Source organism: Geotrypetes seraphini, chromosome 7 (assembly GCF_902459505.1).
Source record: "Geotrypetes seraphini chromosome 7, aGeoSer1.1, whole genome shotgun sequence".
Classification (NCBI taxonomy): Eukaryota; Metazoa; Chordata; class Amphibia; order Gymnophiona; family Dermophiidae; genus Geotrypetes; species Geotrypetes seraphini.
The window spans coordinates 160,758,212-160,780,266 of NC_047090.1; the positions used below are offsets into that span (position 1 = coordinate 160,758,212).

General features: G+C 40.9%; 1 protein-coding gene across 2 annotated transcripts in view; it reads right to left on the minus strand.

Moving 5' to 3' along the window:
- The window catches only part of TECPR2 (tectonin beta-propeller repeat containing 2), a 132,865-nt gene that overhangs the window by 104,107 nt on the left and 6,703 nt on the right, over positions 1–22,055 (minus strand). Inside the window, exons 2-5 of one of the 2 annotated variants that reach the window (XM_033953159.1) lie at positions 21,925–22,053; positions 18,710–18,841; positions 15,969–16,126; positions 9,592–9,904 (exon numbers count right to left, since the gene is read on the minus strand). In XM_033953159.1, the coding sequence (XP_033809050.1) occupies positions 9,592–9,904; positions 15,969–16,126; positions 18,710–18,841; positions 21,925–22,053 (732 nt within the window). Of the gene's footprint in view, positions 1–9,591; positions 9,905–12,513; positions 12,662–15,968; positions 16,127–18,709; positions 18,842–21,924; positions 22,054–22,055 lie in introns of those variants that run through there. The other variant, XM_033953160.1, reaches the window with a different exon arrangement.

Below are 22,055 nucleotides of genomic sequence, written 5' to 3' on the forward strand. Positions count from 1 at the left end.
TGAATGGGGGAAAAAAAACACAACAGTTAACGATGTGACTTAAAACTTAGTGAAGCCTTTCATTAAAAAACCAAAATGTCAAAATAGCTTGACTCCAATACTATTAGTATTGGGGTAGATAAGGTTCCTCTTCACAAGAGCAGTATACTGCATATATTCAGTCCCATACCTGTAAACAATAATAAACCCAGCATAGACTCACTACTTGAACCTACCCTTCAAAGATCCCCCCCCCTACTCCCATTTACTTCAAACAGGAGCAAGGAATGAATATGGATACCAACGTGGTCTAAAAATCATAAACAACAACCAGACCATCTTCAGTCAGGCCTCAAAGACTCCAACTTATCCAAGACTAAGTCCCAAGTCCCCTTGGAGAGTTGGAAATATCCCCTTCAATTAGCTACCATCTCTTCCATATGACCCATTAAATGAAGTTTCAATTTCCAGTCCTTCAAACCAGGTGCAACCAGACATTTCCAATCACTAGCGATCAAGCATTTGACTGCCGCCAGACCCCATCTCAAGAGTGTAGCCTGCCACTTTGCACAAGTCGAAGCTCTACCCACCTCCCCATAAATCCTATCCCAGTCTTTGGAAGAGAAACTCCAACCCAGATCCCTTTCCCGCTGAGTCCAAAATAAAAAAGCAGGTATCTCACTGCTCCTCAAATATTTATATAAAATAGAAATGGGCCGAGCCACAGTCTGTAAGGTTAATCAGAAATTTTCCAAATATTCCCTCCCCCTCAAAGGAGACATACGATCCCAACCTTTAGAGCACATAAAATGTCTCATCTGATAATATGCAAGATAATCACCCTCGGAAATCCCAGAAGAATGTTGCAAAGAAGAAAACATTCTAATACCACCTGCACCCAACAAATCCCTGAACTGTATTAACCTCACTTGTTCCCATCTCTCAAAAACCGGATTAGTCCTACCCAACCTAAACTGGGGCTCCCCCCAATGGACGCCAAAGAAAATACCAGCAAATTCCCATCTATCTCCATCCTAGTCTTATCCCATAATTTAACCAAATGAAGCAGAAAAGGATTAGACTTCTGCTTCTGCCAGCAACGCTCAACTAACGAGACCACAAAGAATGTCGGATCAGTGTATCGCCTCCCATACTCTGCTCCATCTGCACCCCATATTTGTAAATACCTAAATCCCAATCCAATAACATACGCAACTGCGCTGCTTGATAATACCAATACAAGTTAGGAACCCCTCTACCTCCCTCTGCTCTATCAGACCACATCACCTTCTGAGAAATGCGCAGCGGTCCTGGTATCAGTATAGGCAATGTTTTGGGGTTTTTTTTAACTTTATTAATTTTCAAACCTTCAATAGTGCAATACAACAAATGTAACTTATAATTATACAATAAAGGCACATTCAACTTACACATGTTCATAATCAACTATTTTCCCCCCATCCACCCACCCAATGATTATTCAATAAAAACAAAAACATATATTACAGCAAAAACCTTACCCCATTCAAATATTGATATATTCCCATCCACCCCAAGTGTAAATATTTATAAATCAATTTATAGCAGAAATAACCCCCCCACCACCCTTCCCTGGATATGTACCAAAATAACAAAAATTGACATTCAATAATAAATTATAATGGAGGTAACATATGATGTCAATGGGCCCCATATCAATTTAGATATATTACCATGCCTCAAATTCTCATCGTTCATCCTTTCAGATCTATAACTAGAGCAAAGACTTGCCCACCAGAACGAAAAATTTAAACGATCACAGTTCTTCCAGTTTTGGGTGATCATCTGGATGGCTATCCCAGTCATTATAAGGAAAAGATGGCCTCTATCAGAGGGCTTAATATGTACCACAAATGACAGCCTCATACGTTAGAGGAATTGATGATTCCAAAATGTTATTAGTTCTACCCCATATTGACCTCCAAAAGCTAAGTATCAAAGGACAATAGAACAACAGATGATCCAGTGTCCCAATGTCTAAATGACAGTGCACGTTTGAAAAAGAAACAGGAGCCCTGGCAGCCAATCAGGAAGGGGCGCAGGACTTGAGATCGCAAACATCGCTCTTGCCCTGCACAGCGTGATTGGAAGAAGGCAGCCGTCCACGAGGTATTACCAGCAAGGGAGATGATGTCTAGACCGCCCCATTTAAGCAAGCTGCACCCACTAGGCCAGTTTGCAAAACCCATGTATAGGCCACGGCCTATATATGGGGAAATATGGTAATGAAAGACATAACTGGAAAGAGGGAAAAAGTTCTGATACTACAATTCTGGTCTGCTCTGTAACAAACATATCAATGAACAATATAACATTCAAGTAACTGATTAAAACAGATACCAAAATTATGTAAAACCCGCACAAAAAGAGATTATGTACTTACCCTGGTAAGCTCTTTTCCAGTAGATAGGTAAGACATTCTAGACCAGTGTTTCTCAACTCAGTCCTGGAGTACCCCCTTGCCAGTCAGGTTTTCAGGATATCCACACTGAATATGCATGAAAGAAATTTCATATAATGGAGGCAGTGTTTGCAAATTAAGTTTATGTATAGTCATTGTGGATATTCTGAAAACCTGACTGGCAAGGGGGTACTCCAGGACCGAATTGATAAACACTGTTCTAGACCAGGGATCTCAAAGTCCCTCCTTGAGGGCCGCAATCCAGTCGGGTTTTCAGGATTTGTGCATGCACATAGATCTCATGCATATTCATTGGGGAAATCCTGAAAACCTGACTGGATTGCAGCCCTCAAGGAGGGACTTTGAGACTCCTCTTCTATACAGATAAGTTATATTCCTATAGCTGCGTGCATCTGCAGAAGGAATCCACTCCGGATTTTTCCTTTTGCTCCATAGCTCCACCTGCAGTTAGTAGCCATGCACAGAGAGCCAATCAATGCACGTGAAGTAGAGGCGCCTGTAGCAACAGGCTTAGAAACAAACTGTTCTGAACAAGAAGTAAATCAAACAGCAAAGGCAACTACCATCAAAGGCTTCAAAGGAGCTCAGAACTACTCCCATATAAAACGGAAACACATATACAAAATTCATTCCATCCCTCAAGGGCTGACAGATATCCAAGAATCAGCTTGGAGAAGCATAAACAGATTGAAACAGTAGCCAGGAACAGGACAGACTGGGTGGGAGTCTATCTACTGGAAGACTATCTACTGGAAAAGAGCTTACTAGTGTAAGTACATAATCTCTTTTTCCAGTGCAATAGGTGAGACATTATAGACCGATGGGATGTACAAAAGCAGTCCCCAAAAGCTAGGGCAGGCTTGCTGCTCTGACCCTTAAAACTGAGGACCCAAAGGCAGAGTCCTGTCTTGCCGCCACATCCACTCTCAAACTTGGCAAACGTGTGAACAAAAGACCATGCTGCCACCCTGTAAATCTCCTTAGGAGAGACAGTTCTAGTTTTGGTCCACAAAGAAGCTACACTCCTGGTAGAATGCACCTTGACAGAAACAGGAGACTGTTTCCCAGAAAGAATGCAGGCTGATGAAATAGCTCTATGGATCTATCTGGAAATCGTGGCCTTGGAAATGGAAGCGCTCCACCTAACCAAATGAGTCAGCATAAACAGATGATCAGATAGATGAAAGTTGTTAGTAACCTCCAGATAATGCAGAAGCACTCTGCGCACATCCAGTTTCTTCAACAGGCAATCTTGTGTCATGGAACCAGTAGATTGAAAGGCAGGCAAACACACTTCCTGAGTAACATAGAAAGCCAAAACCACCTTCAGGAGCAAGGAAGGAACTGTCCGTAGGGAAACCCCAGTCTCCGAAATACAGAGAAATGGTTCTCTGCAAGAAAGAGCCTGTAGTTCTGACACATGTCGCATCGAAGTAATGGCAACCAGATAAATGGCCTTGAGTGTCAAGTCCAAAGGGAAGCATCTCAAAGGGGCTCAAAAGGAGCCTTGGTAAGGCTAGACCAGTGTTTCTCAACTTCTTCAAGCCAAGTATCTCCTAATCCTAACAAATACCAACTGAGTACCCCTGCCCCAGATCCGCCCAAACTCCACTGTTGACCTCACCCCCATAACAATAGTACTAATTGTAACGCAATTTCTTTCATCCATTTTTCATATACACACAATAATCTTATTAATACATAATGGTAACCACAAAATTAAAAAACCACAAAGCACATTGGTACACAGAGAAAATGTTAATTATCATTTATATTCGGGGGGGGGGTTCAAAGAGGTCAAGGCAGATGACTTTAAAATATGCAATCAGTAACAACTATAAAAAAATAGACAAATATAGAGCAAAATATAGACAGCAGATATAAATTCACAAAACTGACAAATTTTGATCACTAAATTGAAAATAAAATTATTTTTCCTACCTTTGTTGTCTGGTGATTTCATGAGTCTCTCTTTGCATTTCCTTCTGACTGTGCATCTAATATTTCTTTCTTTCTGCCTCCTGCACGCATCCTGTCCTCAGGAGCCCATTCCCTTCCCCAACCAACATCTCTCTCTCTGTCCCTCTATGAACATAAGAATTGCCGCTGCTGGGTCCATTGTGCCCAGCAGTCTGCTCCCACGGTAGCCCTTAGTCCAGTGCCCTAACTGAGTCTCCCTCTCTCCTCCACCCCTATTGGCAATGTATCTCCCTCTCTCTCTCTCTCACTGTCCATCTGTCTTGAGAGATCCAGGCATCTCTCCCACCACCTCTACTAACACATCCAACGTTTCTCCCTCTCTCATCCCCTGAATTATGTGCAGCATTTTCACCACTGCCCACCAGCCCCATGCCCATTTCTCCTTCTATCACCCCTCTCCAGCACAATGCCACATTTCTCCCTCCATCACTATGTCCAACATTCCTCCCCCTTGAATCCCCTTCAATCTGCCCGCTCCACCATCATATCCAACATTTTTCCCTCTCATCCTTCTATTCCCCATGCATCTCTACCTCACTCCTCTCTCTAGTGACCTAGATTGGCCACCGTGAGAACGGGCTACTGGGCTTGATGGACCATTGATCTGACCCAGTAAAGCTATTCTTATGTTCTTATATTCTATGCCTAATTTTCTTTTCTTCCTTTCCCCATGTGCATCATCTTTCACTCACCCACTCATGTCCATCAATTCTCCATTTCTATTCCCTCCCTTCTGTATCCCATGTTCATGCCCCTTCCATTCCTTCTATCGAGTTCGTGCCCCCTCCCCACCTTCCAGCTTTGTCCCAAAATTAAGTTGCACACCGGGGATCCCTGCCTGCCCTGTCCACCCGCACCCCACTCCCCCCAAAGCCAACTCGTCCACAGAAGCTGCAGGCGACGCCATGGATCCCTGCCTGCTGAAGCCGCTGCCAGGGATCCCTCCCTACCTGTCTGTCTGCCGCACCACATCCCCCTCCCGAAACCTACCCTGTTACTTTGTTGGAGCTGGATTCGCTCCATCCTCCCCCAGCAGCAACTCTGTGCAGGGACAGCGTGTGCAGCGATTCACACGCTGCACATGGCTAGCTCATAAGTCTTCCCTCTGACATCAATTCTGATGTCAGAGAGAAGGTTCCGGATCAGCTAAGCAGCATGTGAGTCACTGCTTAGAATGCTGCAGGGGGTGGAGTGAGCCAGTCCAGCTCCAACAAAGTAACAGGGTCAGTTTCGGGGGTAGGGGGGTGGAGTGGACGGGCAGACAGGCAGGCAGGGAGGGATCCCCAGCAGCGGCAGCAGCAGCAGCCAGGCCACTGGCAACTTCTCTGCTGGCATCGTACAACGCATCTCCCTATATACTCCTTCTTTGGTTGCTATTGCTTTCACTTTAGGTACCTTTAAATAGAAGGTTAGGAGATGATGATCACACCAGATAACTGGTTTCCAACTGGTGTGGTCCATTAAGAGAATGTTTAGTCCTTCGGATATTGTAGAAATGAAGACTAAATTGTGCCCACCCTTGTGAGCTAGGTCTGGTGGGAAGTTATCAAAATTTAGTTGAATCAGTATATTTTTGAGTGCACGGACTTTAGGGTTGTCGTCCTCCTCTAGGTGCAGGTTCAGGTCACCAAGAATTACCAGCTCAGAGATGACCATGGTGCAGTTAGAGATCAGGTTAAATATTTTATCTTCCACTATGTTCCACTTGTCAAGTGGTCTGTAGATCAGGACTATACTTCTTTTCCATCTTCAGGATTGCTCAAACTGCAGACCATATATTTTAGTCCTAAATCATTATCTATCAGTTTCATGGAGAGAAATGATGTATATAATAAGAGTAGACCTCCGCCTCTCTTCAACTTCCTAGGGCTGTGAATCAGTTGGTGGGCAGAGGTCAACTAAGATTGGGGAGTCATCATTTTGGATCCAGGATTCTGTTATGCCAACTAGACCAACCTCGTGACTATTGATCAGGTCCTTTAAGATCAGAGCCTTATTACTGACTGAACGAACATTAAAATAAATACATTCTATTGGTATATATTCTTCTGATTATGATATTTCTACTTTACATATTATCTGCTTCAAGTTTTCCCTGCCACCTTTCCATTTGTTATTATGAGGCACCTGGGATTTTGGTTGTCCATAATTCATAATCACTGCTGGTATTTTGTGCAGAGTGGGTCCCAAGATCAGACATGTGCACATGACGTCCTCTAAAATCAATGTCCCAAACCTTGAAGGCCTCGCTGGGAGAGCTCCTGATAGGAGGGAAAGCCCCCTCCCCCCCAGGTAGGACCATGTGTTCCAATAAAGAAATCCCCAAGGCCCCCCCCAGGCTATAAAAGCAGGGTTCTCCATTCCCAAGGGAAACTCCAAATTGGCAAGAGGTCAGAAACTTATGGGTTCCCACCCAAGCACAAAACTACCTTTCGCCACACATCTCTCAAGGGCCGCACCACCCAGCTGGAGCGAAGGTGAGCAGGAAGAAGATGCAACAGGGCTTGCAACAATGAAGCAAAATGATAAGGTTCCAAAAGTCCATTCATATTGTAAATGCCCATAGTCTTGGCTCTCCTGCAACCAGTCACAAAGATGACGCAAAAGGCAAGCATCGTTATATATACGCAGATTCAACAGCCCCAAATCCCCCATCGTCCAATTACCAAAGAGGGTAGACAAAGGCAGTTTGTCATTTTTGCCCACCCAGCAGAATTTGCGAAGTGACTTATGAAGTAAACTAATATCTTTCTCCCGTACCCATAGAGGACGCATCTGAAGAAGAAACAGCCACTTGGGAAAGAGAGACATTTTATAAAGGCTGATACGGCCACCAACAAAAGAAGGAGAGGCTGCCAAACCTCCAATTATCTCTAAGTGGCCTCCAAAAGGCAAGCGATATTAATGGCATAAAGATCCGCGATCTTATGAGGGAGTTCAATGCCTAAATATCTAAGGAAGCGCTTGCCCATATAAGAGGAAAGGTGGGGCCCCACTCTCTACACAAGCTATCCATAGGAGACATGGCCTCAGATTTTTCTAGATTTAGCTTAAACCCCAAGAAGTCCCCATATTCCTGAATAAATTCTAGTAATATTGACAAAAATCACTGGGGCTCCATCAAGTGTACCAGCAGGTCATCCGCAAAGGCAGCCACTTTAAATTCATGCCCATCGAGGCGCACTCCCACTATTTCTGGATTGACATGGTGGTGGTTAATGGAAGTCGCTCGAAGGAAGGAAAGGTGAGTAGTGGAGTCTCTCAGGGATCAGTGCTGGGGCCATCCTGTTCAATATGTTTGTGAGTGACATTGCTGAAGGGATAGAAGGAAAAGTGTGCCTCTTTGCAGATGATACCAAGATTTGTAACAAAGTAGACACCGAAGAGGGAGTGGAAAAGATGAAAAAGGATCTGCAAAAGTTAGAGGAATGGTCTAATGCCTGGCAACTAAAATTCAATGCAAAGAAATGCAGAGTAATGCATTTGGGGATTAATAATAGGAAGGAACTGTATATGCTGGGAGGAGAGAAGCTGATATGCACGGACGGGGAGAGGGACCTGGGGTGATAGTGTCCGAAGATCTAAAGGTGAAAAAACAATGTGACAAGGCAGTGGCTGCTGCCAGAAGGATGCTGGGCTGAATAAAGAGAGGCTTAGTCAGTAGAAGGAAGAAGGTGTTGATGCCCCTGTACAGGTCATTGGTAAGGCCCCACTTGGAGTATTGTGTTCAATTTTGGAGACCGTATCTGGCGAAGGACGTAAGAAGACTTGAGGCGGTCCAGAGGAGGGCGACGAAAATGATAGGAGGCTTGCGCCAGAAGACGTATGAGGAGAGACTGGAAGCCCTGAATATGTATACCCTAGAGGAAAGGAGAGACAGGGGAGATATGATTCAGACGTTCAAATACTTGAAGGGTATTAACGTAGAACAAAATCTTTTTCAGAGAAAGGAAAATGGTAAAACCAGAGGACATAATTTGAGGTTGAGGGGTGGTAGATTCAAGAGCAATGTTAGGAAATTCTACTTTACGGAGAGGGTGGTGGATGCCTGGAATGCGCTCCCGAGAGAGGTGGTGGAGAGTAAAACTGTGACTGAGTTCAAAGAAGCGTGGGATGAACACAAAGGGTCTAGAATCAGAAAATAAGATTAAATACTGAACTAAGGCCAGTACTGGGCAGACTTGCACGGTTTGTGTCTGTATATGGCCGTTTGGTGGAAGATGGGCTGGGGAGGGCTTCAATGGTTGGGAGGGTGTAGATGGGCTGGAGTAAGTCTTAACAGAGATTTCGGCAGTTGGAACCCAAGAAATAGCTAAGAAAAAAATTAAAAAAATTAAATTGAATCAGGTTGGGCAGACTGGATGGACCATTCGGGTCTTTATCTGCCGTCATCTACTATGTTACTATGACATGAATATCTCTAAGAAGGGGGTCCAGCATGGAATAAATAGTAGCAGCAAAAGGGGGCAACTCTGCCGAGTTCCCTGACATATAGGGAAGGAATCCGACAAGCAGCCATTAATCCAAAGGTGGGAACTTAGGTCCTGATAAAGAATACAGATGCCCTGCACAAAAGTACCCTGAAAGCCATATGCCTGGAGAACTGCATAGAGAAAGTCTCAGCAGACTACTCTCTCTCAGCCTTATTACTGCCATCAAATAGTGAACCTGAGACAAGGATAGCTGTAATTACCACCTAGGCATGCTCACATCTCCCTATACCATATAGTCTGTCCAGTAAGGTAGCTAGCATTGACCTACCACTCCATGCACCTGCTCCTCCATATAGGTTTGAACACACTATTCCATTTTTGAAGTGTGAAGTCAAGAAAGTCTAATTTTGTATTTAACCTGGTTTAATTACTAGATGATATCTTAAGCCTTTTATAGTTTTGTTTTCTGATCCACTTAAGAATTCACAAAAAAAGCATGGATTGCTACCTTATGAAACTAGTTTTTGCCATCTCACTTTCCATGAGAAGCAAGCTTTAAAGTTTAAGTAATTGATGCAAAGTAATTTTTTATTTTCTAAAACCTGTAAATTTTAACAAACTTTACTTAAATTGAACAGTTCTGAATAACAATTTAGTTTATACAAGTACAGAGCTAGAAAATGTATTAGTAATTTATAAACTCACCAGATATATATCTGCTGCAGTAACTTTACCTACCTGATTTACAGTGTCTATTAACAAAATGTTATATTCATCCCAGCTCAGCACCCATCCTTCTTGAAAGAAGCAGGATACAAGCCCAAGATTTTTCTCAGATGGGCTGAATGTCATCACATTTGGGGGCTCCAAACGAGGATACAATTCAAAAGCTTTTACTCCCTCAGTCAATAAGTTCTTTAATAGAAAGGTGTTCTGCACAGTCCCATTGACATCTGCTCTCCAGAGATGCAACCCTGGTCTCGCTGCATATATTGTGAGATTGCTTTGCTTGCAGAGGCTTGGCATAAAACACGCTCCATACTTTCCATTGCTGAAATTAAAATAATGACAGATTAGGTTCTTACCTCTGGGTTCTGTTAGGTTACACAGGAGTCTGTACTGTAGCTATTGATTCCCATTTCCCGCGAACTGCAGAAGGGTATCAATAAGAATTTGAAACTCTTCCCCTTCCCTTTCTGTGGTGGAGCACAGCATCCTCCTCAGTTAGTACCAAAGCACTTGAACTGCACTGAAACATAAGAAAAGAGAAGGAGAGGCACGGGGAACTCCCCCGGCAATAAATATATTCTACTCTGCTCTGAAACTTAGAAAACAGAACAATTAATAACCAATAAACAATTATCACCTACACTATTCAATATATACATAACCTCCCTCAGCTACTACCTAGATAATCATGGCATAATTTCATACAGTTATGCAGATGACATCACTACTCCCCTACCCTTCGACCAACCAGAACTCATCATGACAAGCACAATAGACAAAACCCTCAAATCAGTTGCAATTTGGATGACAGAGCACAAATTAAAACTTAACCCTGACAAAACAAATTTCATCCTACTAGAAAACAACAAAACTCCAACATTAACTAATCTTGTAATAAACTCGATCTCATACAACCTACACTAAAATTGCTAGGAGTCACAATTGACAGAGACTGCACCATGCAATCCCAAATTAACAAAATAATAAAGGCATCGTTCATGACCATGAGAAATCTAAGAAAAATCCGAACATTCTTCGAAAAAAAGCAATTCCTACTATTGGTACAATCTCTTATCCTTGGGATGATAGACTACTGCAACATACTATATCTACCATGTCCCGCGACCATGATGAAGCAATTACAGACAATACAGAATACAGCCCTGAGACTTGTCTATTCACTAAAATATATGACCATATCACAGAGGCATACCATGACTCACACTGGCTTCCAATAGAAGCGAGAGTGCACTTCAAATTCTACTGCTTACTTTACAAGGCTATCAACAGAGAAAGCCCAACCTACTGGAATAACCGACTAAATCAATCCTCCTCAACCAGACACAGAAGAACCCACTCACTATTCACTCACTCATCATCCAAAAATGTCAAACGAAAAAAACTTTATGACAACCTAATAGCCTCCAAAGCAGCTAAACTGGACAGACAAATCACCACTGTTATCTTCGACTACATACTACAAAATCTTCAAGAGAGACATTAAAACCATACTCTTCAAAAAACACATAAAACCTATCCAGCACGACCAATCCCAATGCAACATCCAACACTCTATTTACCCTTAGAACTCTCTAATACTTTTTTATCTACCAAACTTTATCTAAAACCCCATAATTCACCCTATTCTTATCTCCTAAAGACCTCCACTTCCCTTTGGTAACTCTTTACCCAACGTTTTATTACCTTAAAAATTTTATGTCATCGCTTATTCTATTCCTTCAAATTTTGAATATAATTCTTGTTTTAGTTTGGATGTAATACGCCTTGAACTGCAAGGTAATGGCGGAATAGAAATCACTAATGTAATGTAATGTAATTAGTGAACAATAAATCACATACACGAGTAACTAAGAGCCAATCTGCTAAGGGTAACAAGTAGGGGTTATAGGACCCTCCCAAGAGGAAAGAGAAAGGTAAACCCCCCCTGTACCCGAAACACATCTTGTCTTAATCTTAGGTACAGTAGAAGAGGTCTCGAGATGGACACCGGCAATGCACGAAGCAGAAATCAGGTGAATAACAAATCCGCACAGGGAGGGTAGTACAGATTCCTAGGCATCCTAAGAGAATCCAGATTATCGAGGAAAGAACCTAATCTGTCATTTTGTTGCAGAAACAGAGGAGTCCATACAGTAGCTGACATAACAAAGCAGTGCCATACATCAATGGTCATTTTTAATAACTAAATTTCTAGTTCCGTTTCAACAAATTATGGTATTCTTCAGGGCTCAATATTATCACCCTTACTTTTTAACATCTTTATGGCCCCTTTACTGACACGGATGACCTACAACTCTTATATCCACTAGATTCAAATTCATTAGAAGAATTATCAATTATCAACATGAAACTATCCATAATTTCAAACTGGCTAAACGATAATAAATTAGCACTGAATGTCACCAAAACAAAAATTATGCTCTTCCCCTGGAAGAGTATATCAATAATGTTATACTATAAGAGGTCACTAAGATCAAAGTATTGGGGGTTATTGGACCATAAACTGAACTACCATGATCAAATTAGCTCAGTAGTTAGAAGTTGCTTCCATAGATTACGTATGATCACATCACTAGCTTCATTTCTTGACACAGCTTCCCTGAATATTCTTATCCATTCATTGATTATATTAAAGCTAGACTACTGCAACTCACTGTATAAGGGAATCACATTGAAATAATTACCCTTGTACCCTGCAAATTTCAACAGGTATTCTACGCAACTTACAATAAGATATCAGAAGTTTACATTTCAGTTTTGGTTAGGAAATGAAGTAGGATATGAGATTGTTTTGGGTGTCATTGGCCAGAACAGATTATCCCTATGTTGTTACATATTTTTAAATCTAAAATTATATGTCTAAATATATGATTGTGTACTGGAAATACAGTTGTTATACAAACAGCTTACATCATTCTCTTGTATTGCCAAGGAAAAGCAAGGACACTTATGGAAATATTTCTAGGTCAAAGTTCCAGTGTTTTGAAATCCCATATGATTTTGGCTCCTTATAGCTGCATTCTTCAAACATATAGTTTCTTAAATTACTTTTGTAGAACTAGAAATGGAGAAAGTAATTTAGTTCAGTTGATCAGACCACTGTCCTTTGAGAATTTATACACAGAAGGTACACTGTAGAGACTGTCTCCATCTGTACTAAAATCATTGTCATCCTCAAGGTCAGTCAACATTTTATTCAGTGAATTCCTGCCCCTGCTGAATTCTTTCTTTGCAACATTAAGCTGGCTCTGTAATTGTTCACTTCTAAATCCCTGTGAATTTTTTTTTGGCTCTTGGCCAGAAGTGTAGAAAGATCACTTCTACCCCAGTTCACCAATGGACCATCAGGGCTTTCAAGGTAGGCTTTCTACAAGCCTGGGAACCAAGGTGTTTCAGAGTTGGCCAGGACAGGAGGCGGGAGGGATCGCTCCTGTCTCAGCTCACTGCTAGACTACCAGGGCTTGCAGCAGGCCCAAGGGAGGCTTGCAATAGGTCATGGGGGTAGGGCGTGTGAACACGGACTCGAATTTAAACTGAGACACCCGTTTTTGGGCCTTTTTTTATTACCCAAATATCTCAGTTTATATTCAAGTATATATAGCAATTAGATATTTAGAAAAACTCACAAATCAAAAATTCCTTTTTCCCCCCAGCTCAATGGCTTTTAGACAAATATGAATCATTGAGAATTCAGATTAAAGGAACACAACTTTTTATTTGGAAGACTGCCCTAAATGGGAGGAAAATCATCATGTGTGTATGGGTTAAAGCAACACCTCTCTCTTTTTGGGGTTGGAGAAATTGCCTGCATGCTATGCTGTTGATGAAAAAACGATTGTTGGCGAGTTCTCTAAAAAAAGAAAAATCTTTTTTAGCTATATGGGACAAGTACATACGTTCTTTAACATCAAGAGCTCAGAGTTTAGTTCTTTTTTATGTTTAAATCTTTTTGACTGAGCACATATGCAACAAACAAAAACACTGCAATGAAAAACTGTAATACAAAGAATCATAGCAATGATACTAGAAGCCAAAACAGATGCTCAAACATTTCAATTATAAGAACAACCCCCCAACCCAACCCACCTCTATGGAAGAAGAAAGAGAGAAAAAAAATTGGAGAATGCAGAAAACGAAAAAGTACTGAGAAAAGGACAATTATAACCATAAACCAGTATCTTCAAAAGTTCAAAATACAACTCCTCACATAATAAGTGTGTTACAGATGATAGCTGTTTTGCCCACTTTTGTTGTTAGAGGAGTAGGGTGGAAATATGAAGAGATTGATCAAACCTAAGGGATCATGAGTCCAGATTCTTCAGAGCTAATTATATTTGAACATCTTTTTCAGTGTTGGGATAGGAGAGGGGTTTTTAGGTGGATACAGCAATAGGGAGGGAAGGCTATGGGATGAGAGGGTTGGGTTTGAAATTTTCATTCAATGTTTATGTCCTCAGTTCTTAATCTTGTTGTAAGCTGCATTGAATCATAGCTGAAATTTGTAGTATAGAAGAAAAATGTATGGTATGGTATTACACAGCACATAAATAAGCATGGATTAATGAGACAAAGGCAACATTGATTTAATCAAGGGAAATCTTGTCTCACCAATCTACTATATTTCTTTGAAGGGGTGAATAAACATGTGGATAAAGGTGAGTTGGTCAATATTGTGTATCTGGATTTTCAGAAGACATTTGACCAAAGTACCTCATGAAAGACTCCTGAAGAAATTAGAAAGTCATGAGAAGGTAATGTCCTGTTAAGGACTAAGAACTTGTTAAAAGACAGAAAGAGTAAGGCTAAATGGTCAATACTGTCCAGTGTTCTCCCTAGGGCCTCTTAGCCGGGCGCTCCGCCCGGCTAATTTAGATGACCGCCCGGCTGCCATCCATCGCAAATTCTGCATCTCACCGGCTTGGAGATTTGCCGCCTTAGCCCATAGTGAACTCATGCTTCGGAGCTCTAAGGTGTGTGTGCCGGCTTCCCTTCTCTTCCCTCCGAAACGTTGAAACCCTCTGTTCAGTGTGTGGCGGCAACTAAGAAAGCAATAGGAATTATCAGGAAAGGAATGGAAAACAATGATGAAAATGTTATAATGCCTTTGTATCTCTCCATGGTGCAGTCAGACCTAGAATTCTGCATCTCAAAAAAGATATAGCGGAATTAGAAAAGAGACAGAGAAGCACGACGAAAATGATCAATGGAATGAGACAACTTCCCTATGAAAAAAGGCTAAAGCAGCTAGGGCTCTTCAGTTTGGAGAAGAGATAGCTCAGGGGAGCCTGTGCCCTGAAAATGGCAAGGCAAATCAAGGTCAAATGTGCATATGTGAACCGCCAGAAGAACTAACAAATAGATTCTGGAAGAGATCAAACCAGCTATGTCACTTGAAGCCCAAATGATGAAGTTACGACTGTCTTATTTTGGTCACACCATCAGAAGTGAGAAATCACTGGAGAAGGACATCATGTTTGGGAAGATCAAAGGAACCAGGCGAAGAGGGCGATCTGCAATCAGATGGCTGGACACATTGAAAACAACCATGGGGATGATACTGGAGGAACTTTCTGGACTAGCACAAAAATAATTTCTTTTTAGATCCGCAATTTATCAAGTCACTAGGACTCGAGCACGAGTCGATGGCACCTAACAACAACAGTATCACATCATTCCTTATGCTATGAATTTATCTTGTTGGACAGACTGGATGGACAAGAGGTCTTTATCTGCCATCATCTATTATGTTATTATGACAAGCATAGAATTCTGAAACAGTCTTTTCCCAAGATTCCCAATATTTTGAATTTTCTTCCCAGAGGGAACCAAGAAGTAAGTTTTGGAGATTTTGTCCCTTTTGTCTCCAATTTTTTCAATGTATTTTTGAAGTCTTTTATCAGTGATATTTAGAAAACTGGATCTTGTATATTTCATATATAATGCAGATTGTTATTCCATTTACTGCTTCTTGGGTTTATACTTATGACCTTGTGCAAAAAATGTTTTCTTCTGGCTGACAAGAGGATGAAATTACATCTTCTTGAGATTAATTTGGAGAAGACTTCTTTGTTATGGGTGGGAGATTTAAGTAGAGTGCCCTACATGGTGGTTTCTATAGGTAGTTTGTTGATTACCTCAAATCCTGACCATATAATTTGAAGTCAATTGAGTAGTGCAGACTTTTATCAAACTGTATTTAGTGCATTAAATTCATCCTTTTTAATCAGAAAAATATTTTCTGGTATTTACTAACTCCTGGCTATTTGTCCTGTTGCATATTGATTACTGTACTGTAATTTAATATACTTTGGGCTTCCAAATAAGTTAATGTCACAATTTCAGATGCTACAAAATTACAGGATTACCTTTTTCTTGGCTTGGTTCCAATTTGCTTAACAGACTTTTCTTCCATATAAAACAGCAGACTTCTTTTCAGAGTAGAAACGAGAAGCACTTTCTGGTTATAATCCAGCTGTACAATTGCAGATGTCTCTTCTAAAACCAAACTGGGATTGCAGGAACCCTGAATAAAACAAAGTGTTCCTTCATGGATTTCTGAGAACATCAAACAAAAGGTTTCCTACTTGCTCTGGGAAAAGAGAGAGGAAATAACTAGAACAGTGTTCTAAATAAATGTTTGTTGCTATACAGTACTCCCCTGAAATTCGCTTTGCCTGTCAAAAGGCAGGGGAGGCAGGAGAGGGTAGCTGGAGCGCCGGCGGGTGAAGAAAATCACTCGCGGTCTGCTCCGACCGCCTCTTCTTGTAAAGTCGGGCTACACCAATCAGGAGCTGCTTTGATATAAAGCTCCTGATTGGTGTAGCCCAACTTTACTACAGGAAGAGGCGGTTGGAGCAGACCGCGAATGAGTGAGTCCGTGTACTGCAAATTCATGGGGGAACACTGTACTTGCATTTGCTTCTCACCTCATTACTATTGTACATAGTCTGAATAACTTAGCAAGCTTAGCTATCAGAAAGATTTTGCTTGCAAACTTGAAACAAAAACCCAGCACCATATACAGGTTAATTTTTAGCCTTTGTATAACTCTAGATCAGGGGTAGGGAACTCCGGTCCTCGAGAGCCGTATTCCAGTCGGGTTTTCAGGATTTTCCCAATGAATATGCATGAGATCTATTTACATGCACTGTTTTCAATGCATATTCATTGGGGAAATCCTGAAAACCCGACTGGAATACGGCTCTCGAGGACCGGAGTTCCCTACCCCTGCTCTAGATCATCAGGTAAATAACTAAGGGTTTGCTGTAGGCCTAAGCACTGTACTATACTACACAACACTGTAATGCTGGTCCAGGGCGTGGCTGCAAGGAACTCTAGTCTCATGGGTTCAGTGAGGCCAGGTAATATCTATGTCCTGCAGGCATGCCACTACTGTAGAAACCCACACTTGCTGAATGGTGGCTATTTAGTATCAGAATACTCAATAAGTACAAGAATCACTACAACAACAATGTAGCAGTATAGCCATATAGCAAGTTTAAGTTTCACGTTTAATAAGTAAGAACATAAGAATTGTCGCTGCTGGGTCAGACCAGTGGTCCATCATGCCCAACAGTCCGCTCATGCGGCAGACCTCTGGTTAAAGACCAGTGCCCTAACTGAGACTAGCCCTATCAGCGTACTTCCTTGTTCAGCAAGAACTTGTCTAACTTTGTCTTGAATCCCTGGAGGGTGTCTTCCCCTATGACAGACTCCGGAAGAGCGTTCCAGCTTTCTACCACTCTCTGGGTAAAGTAGAACTTCCTTATGTTCATACGGAATCTATCCCCTTTCAACTTTAGAGAGTGCCCTCTCGTTATCCTTGACCTTATCCACTAAGTCTATCCCCTTCAGTACCTTGAATGTTTCGATCATGTCTCCTCTCAATCTCCTCTGTTCGAGGGAAAAGAGGCCCAGTTTCTCTAATCTTTCGCTGTACAACAGCTCCTCCAATCCCTTAACCATCTTAGTCGCTCTTCTTGGACCCTTTCTAGTAGTACGTGTCCTTCTTCATGTACGGACACCAGTGCTGGACGCAGTACTCCAGGTGAGGGCGCACCATGGCCCAGTACACGGCATGATAACCTTCTCCCTTTCTTTATCATTCCTCGCATTCTGTTCGCCCTTTTCACCGCTGCCACACATTGCGTGGACGGCTTCATCAATTTGTCGATCAGAACTCTCAAGTACCTTTCCTGGGAGGTCTCTCCAAGTACCGCCCCAGACATCCTGTATTCGTGCATGAGATTTTTGTTACCGACATGCATCACTTTACACTTGTCTACATTGAACCTCATCTGCCATGTCGATGCCCATTCCTCGAGCCTGATTATGTCACGTTGCAGATCTTCGCAGTCCCTTTGCGTCTTCACTACTCTGAATAACTTCGTATCATATTTGATTAATGCTAAGCGATTTACAATAAAATGGTAATACAGGTTAAAAAAAACTTACAAAGACGGACTAACAAAAACGAGAGGAAAAAGGGTTGAACTACAATAAAATCAAGAGAAAAGAACGAATAGGAGAATATGTTTTTTAAGGGTCTTCAGACTGCCAATTGTGTAATCTAACATAATTGGATTGCAATTCTCATTGGACCCATTGCTATACTATCTGATTATTCATATTCTATTTAAATTTTTTTTTTTTTGCCATTCCAGCGGCATTACAGCATAGAGTGTTAAGCTCGTTAATTTAAGTTAGCGCAGTACGCTATTTGTTACATCTCATTTCTCTGATGAAGTAGTGAAACGGGGCTCGTCGGAAGAGGTGGCGCTGTAACTAAAGATACGTTTTTCACTTTTTTGCCAAATAAGAATGATTTATACAAAAGAAAGAAAACGTCAATTTAAGTAGAATATGAATAATCAGATAGTATAGCAACGGGTCCAATGAGGATTGCAGTCCAATCCTGTTAGATTACACGACTGGCAGTCTGAAGACCCTTAAAAACTGCTCTATGGTTATACTTCTACACTACTGTAGAAGACAGAAGAGGCAGAAGGGTTCAGCTGGTAGGCAGTAGGGTACCTCAAGGCTCACTTACTCTAACTGCCACACATTAGGGAAATGTTGGGACAACCTATATGTCACAAAAAATTACCATATCTAGATCCAATGCAGAATAGACAATTTTCCCTTTGTTGTCTCCTGAAAACAATTTCATTCCATTTGGACTCCAAGCCAAAGCTGTGATGCTGCTTCTGTGAATACCATGTACATTAAATTTCTGCAGCTGTGAATAAAAAAAAAAAAAACCATAACACAGATGAACATATCAAAATGCTGCTCATCACCTCAAGATACTTCCATTCATCTTTGAAAGCAGTGAAGTGCAATGGAGGTCAATACACTGTAGGTTCTATTTTAATTTGTATTTACTAAGTAATTTTTATTGAAGCGATTTACTTATTTTTAGAAGCTCATTATTATTGGTAGAAGACTTTTATGATGATATTTTGTGAATTGTAAGTTTTTGATTAAATTTATTTGTAAGATGCCTATATCTGTGGATGGACAAGGTATAAGAGATTTTAAATTTTTTTTTTTTTTAAAAGTTTGATTCCCTTCATTGCTTAGAACAGCTTTGGCTACATAAGAGATTGCAGCAGCAGCTGAATTAGCCCTTCCTGTCCTCAAATCAAACTGCAAAAACTCTTAGGGCTCCTTTTATGAAGGTGCACTAGGGTTTTTAGCGCACAAACAAAATTATCGCATGCTATAGCGCGCGGCAGCTGAAAATCTACCGCCTCCTAAAAAGGAGGCGGTAATGGCTAGCGCGCTCGGGAATTTAACACTTGCTATTGCGCGTGTTAAGGCCCTAGCACACCTTTGTAAAAGGAGCCCTTAAAGGACATTTGAGCAAAGCACGAGTCACATTTTACGTATATACTTTATAAAACACATATGGAAGGATTAGGTTCTTACCTTGATAATCCTCTTTCTTGTAGAATAGTATACGATTCCTTACAGATGAGTTGTGTATCCCAATTCATGAACTCTGGATCACAGAAGGCATCAATCATTTTTCTCAGCTTCACCTCCTTATCTTCCCAGGCAGTGCCCTCTCTCTTCAGTCCATACCAAAGCAAGTGATAACCTCTAAAAGAGGAAATGATAACAAAGTACTCCCTTTGTTTTCAGAGATAAAGTGTTGGAGTGGAGAAGGGAGGGTTAATGTTATCCGACTCTTGCTCCACATTTCTTACAGGATGGATGTTCAACATTTTGACACTATTGCAAACAGAGCCAAAAAATAGCACCCCAGTGCTCCAAAATAATTACATACAAATAATATGCCCAGTGGAACTGCTAAGAAAATGCATACGTACGTCTTTCAGGGCACTTTCAGGTCTGTAGGTTATTTCCAGTATGTCCACGACTAAAGCAAGCATGCCCCCTTATTGTAATATTCCATGTCCTTTTTCTTGTTATTTAAAATATACAATTGCATGTTTTAATTGGTGGATTCATGCAAGCATATACTAATGAGGTTCTAATTCTAAACTTTAAAATTCTACACTTTTCTTTGGTCATTAAAACCAAGAAGAATCACAAGTCCCAAATGGAATGGATCGAGAGTTCTCTCTATCGGAACACCTCCATGACCACGCATTAAATTTCTCAGCATAGAAGTCCATCCACTCCCTTCTGCACATTCATTTTTTTCTAAACATTGAGAAGGAATACCAAATGACCTTATTTACATGCTTTTGACTTTATTTTAATGCTATATGCACAGATCTTGGATGTACTTGCTACTTCCCACACAAGTCTTTTGAACGTTGCATGCAGTTTTTTGGACAGCACTAGTCTGGCATTTTGCTAATTGGCTCTAGCACCAACATTAGGTTTTGAACATCGGCCTGTGACAAGCCTGACTTTGATGAATTGAAGCCAATGAAGACACATCAATGATGTTGTCATTTATTTATTTTTTAGTATGTATACACCATTTATAGCCTAAGCTGTTTACATTCAGATATTTCTCCCTAAGCTGTTTACATTCAGATATTTCTCCCTATCTGTCCCAGTGGGCTCACAATCTGACTAACATACGTCCCTGTACCTGTCAGTTCAAGAGACCAAGCATACAATCTGCCAGACAGATTTAGTATCTACATCACTGTTACAATAAGATTACTAACTTTTTCTCTCATGATGGAAATATGAGAGGCTCGACTCTCTCAAGAGAGAATGATTCTGGAGCATTTGTGAAGGGGTGGCGAGGGGTTCAGGGGGTAGGATGGCAGGGTATTTTGTTCACCGAGAATTCTGCAAATTACAGTTTCTGTTTTCACATTCCTGCAATGGGGAGGAGTTCTATGATAAGGGGACGGGTGGAGGGAAGATTTGGGAGGGTAGAGGTACTTTGAAGGAACATTGTTGTGCAACATTTATTTAGATCATTTCTTCTTGTTTCTCTGTTGTATTTTATTGAAGCTCAATAAAAATTGTTTCAACATTAAAAAGATTACTAACTTTTTATAAAAATATTTAGGGCTAGATTTAAAAAAGGGTTCATTTTATGCAAAGAAACCTACTTCACCCATAATGCGTGTTAACAGGGCTAGCACACTAACACAATAGAGCACTTCAATAAATCTAGCCTTTAATGGGAAACAAGATGCTTAATATGACAAACTCTTAAATGAAAAGGGAACAATGATTACTTTATCGGTTGGATACTGTGAAACCACCAGGTTTGAATATGGAGGTGGAATGGGCTTCACTGATAGGATAAAGACTTCATCCAATGGGAAGCAGGGGATACCAGCTGTTTTTGAAGGGAGCGTTTTAATAGGGACGTTAGGATGCCACCGCCATCTTACTCTTTGAGCAGTATAAGAGTCGCATGACAATAGCGGCTGTGGTGAGTTTTATTTTAAAGTTTGATGTTACTAAATTTATACTAGGAAAAGCAGATTCTTTTGACTGTGTTTTCCTTTTTTTGTAGGAGGACCCTTGATAAAGCACACTGGTGTGAAACATGTCAGGTCATTCCCTCCTGGGTTGTATATACTAAGCTAAATCTTTTGAATACTAAATCTTATTATTAACTTATTACTAACTTACCGAACTTATCACAGAATTTAAATTATGTGTAAGGCTTAAGGTGCTAGGCCGATGATGAAGAGCCATGTAATTCTCTCCACTAAAAGTTTTTGCTAAACAGTGGAATGGTGGGTCTAAGGCCAATAAACAGAAGCTTAACATCCAGTTCTCTTTAAGATTTATAGTATGCTAGCATTCTGGATATAGTGTTTTAATTTAATCATCATTATTTTTGAGCTATGATATGAAAAGGCAACATCTTACCTGTTTATTCCTCCCAGGCAATGAAGAAACAAGTTGAAAAACCACAACCCGGCCTGAAGCTGTACCAACAGCAACCAAATCATCAAAGCAACTCAAGAGTTTTACTACAGTAAGAGAATCAGTCTTCCCCT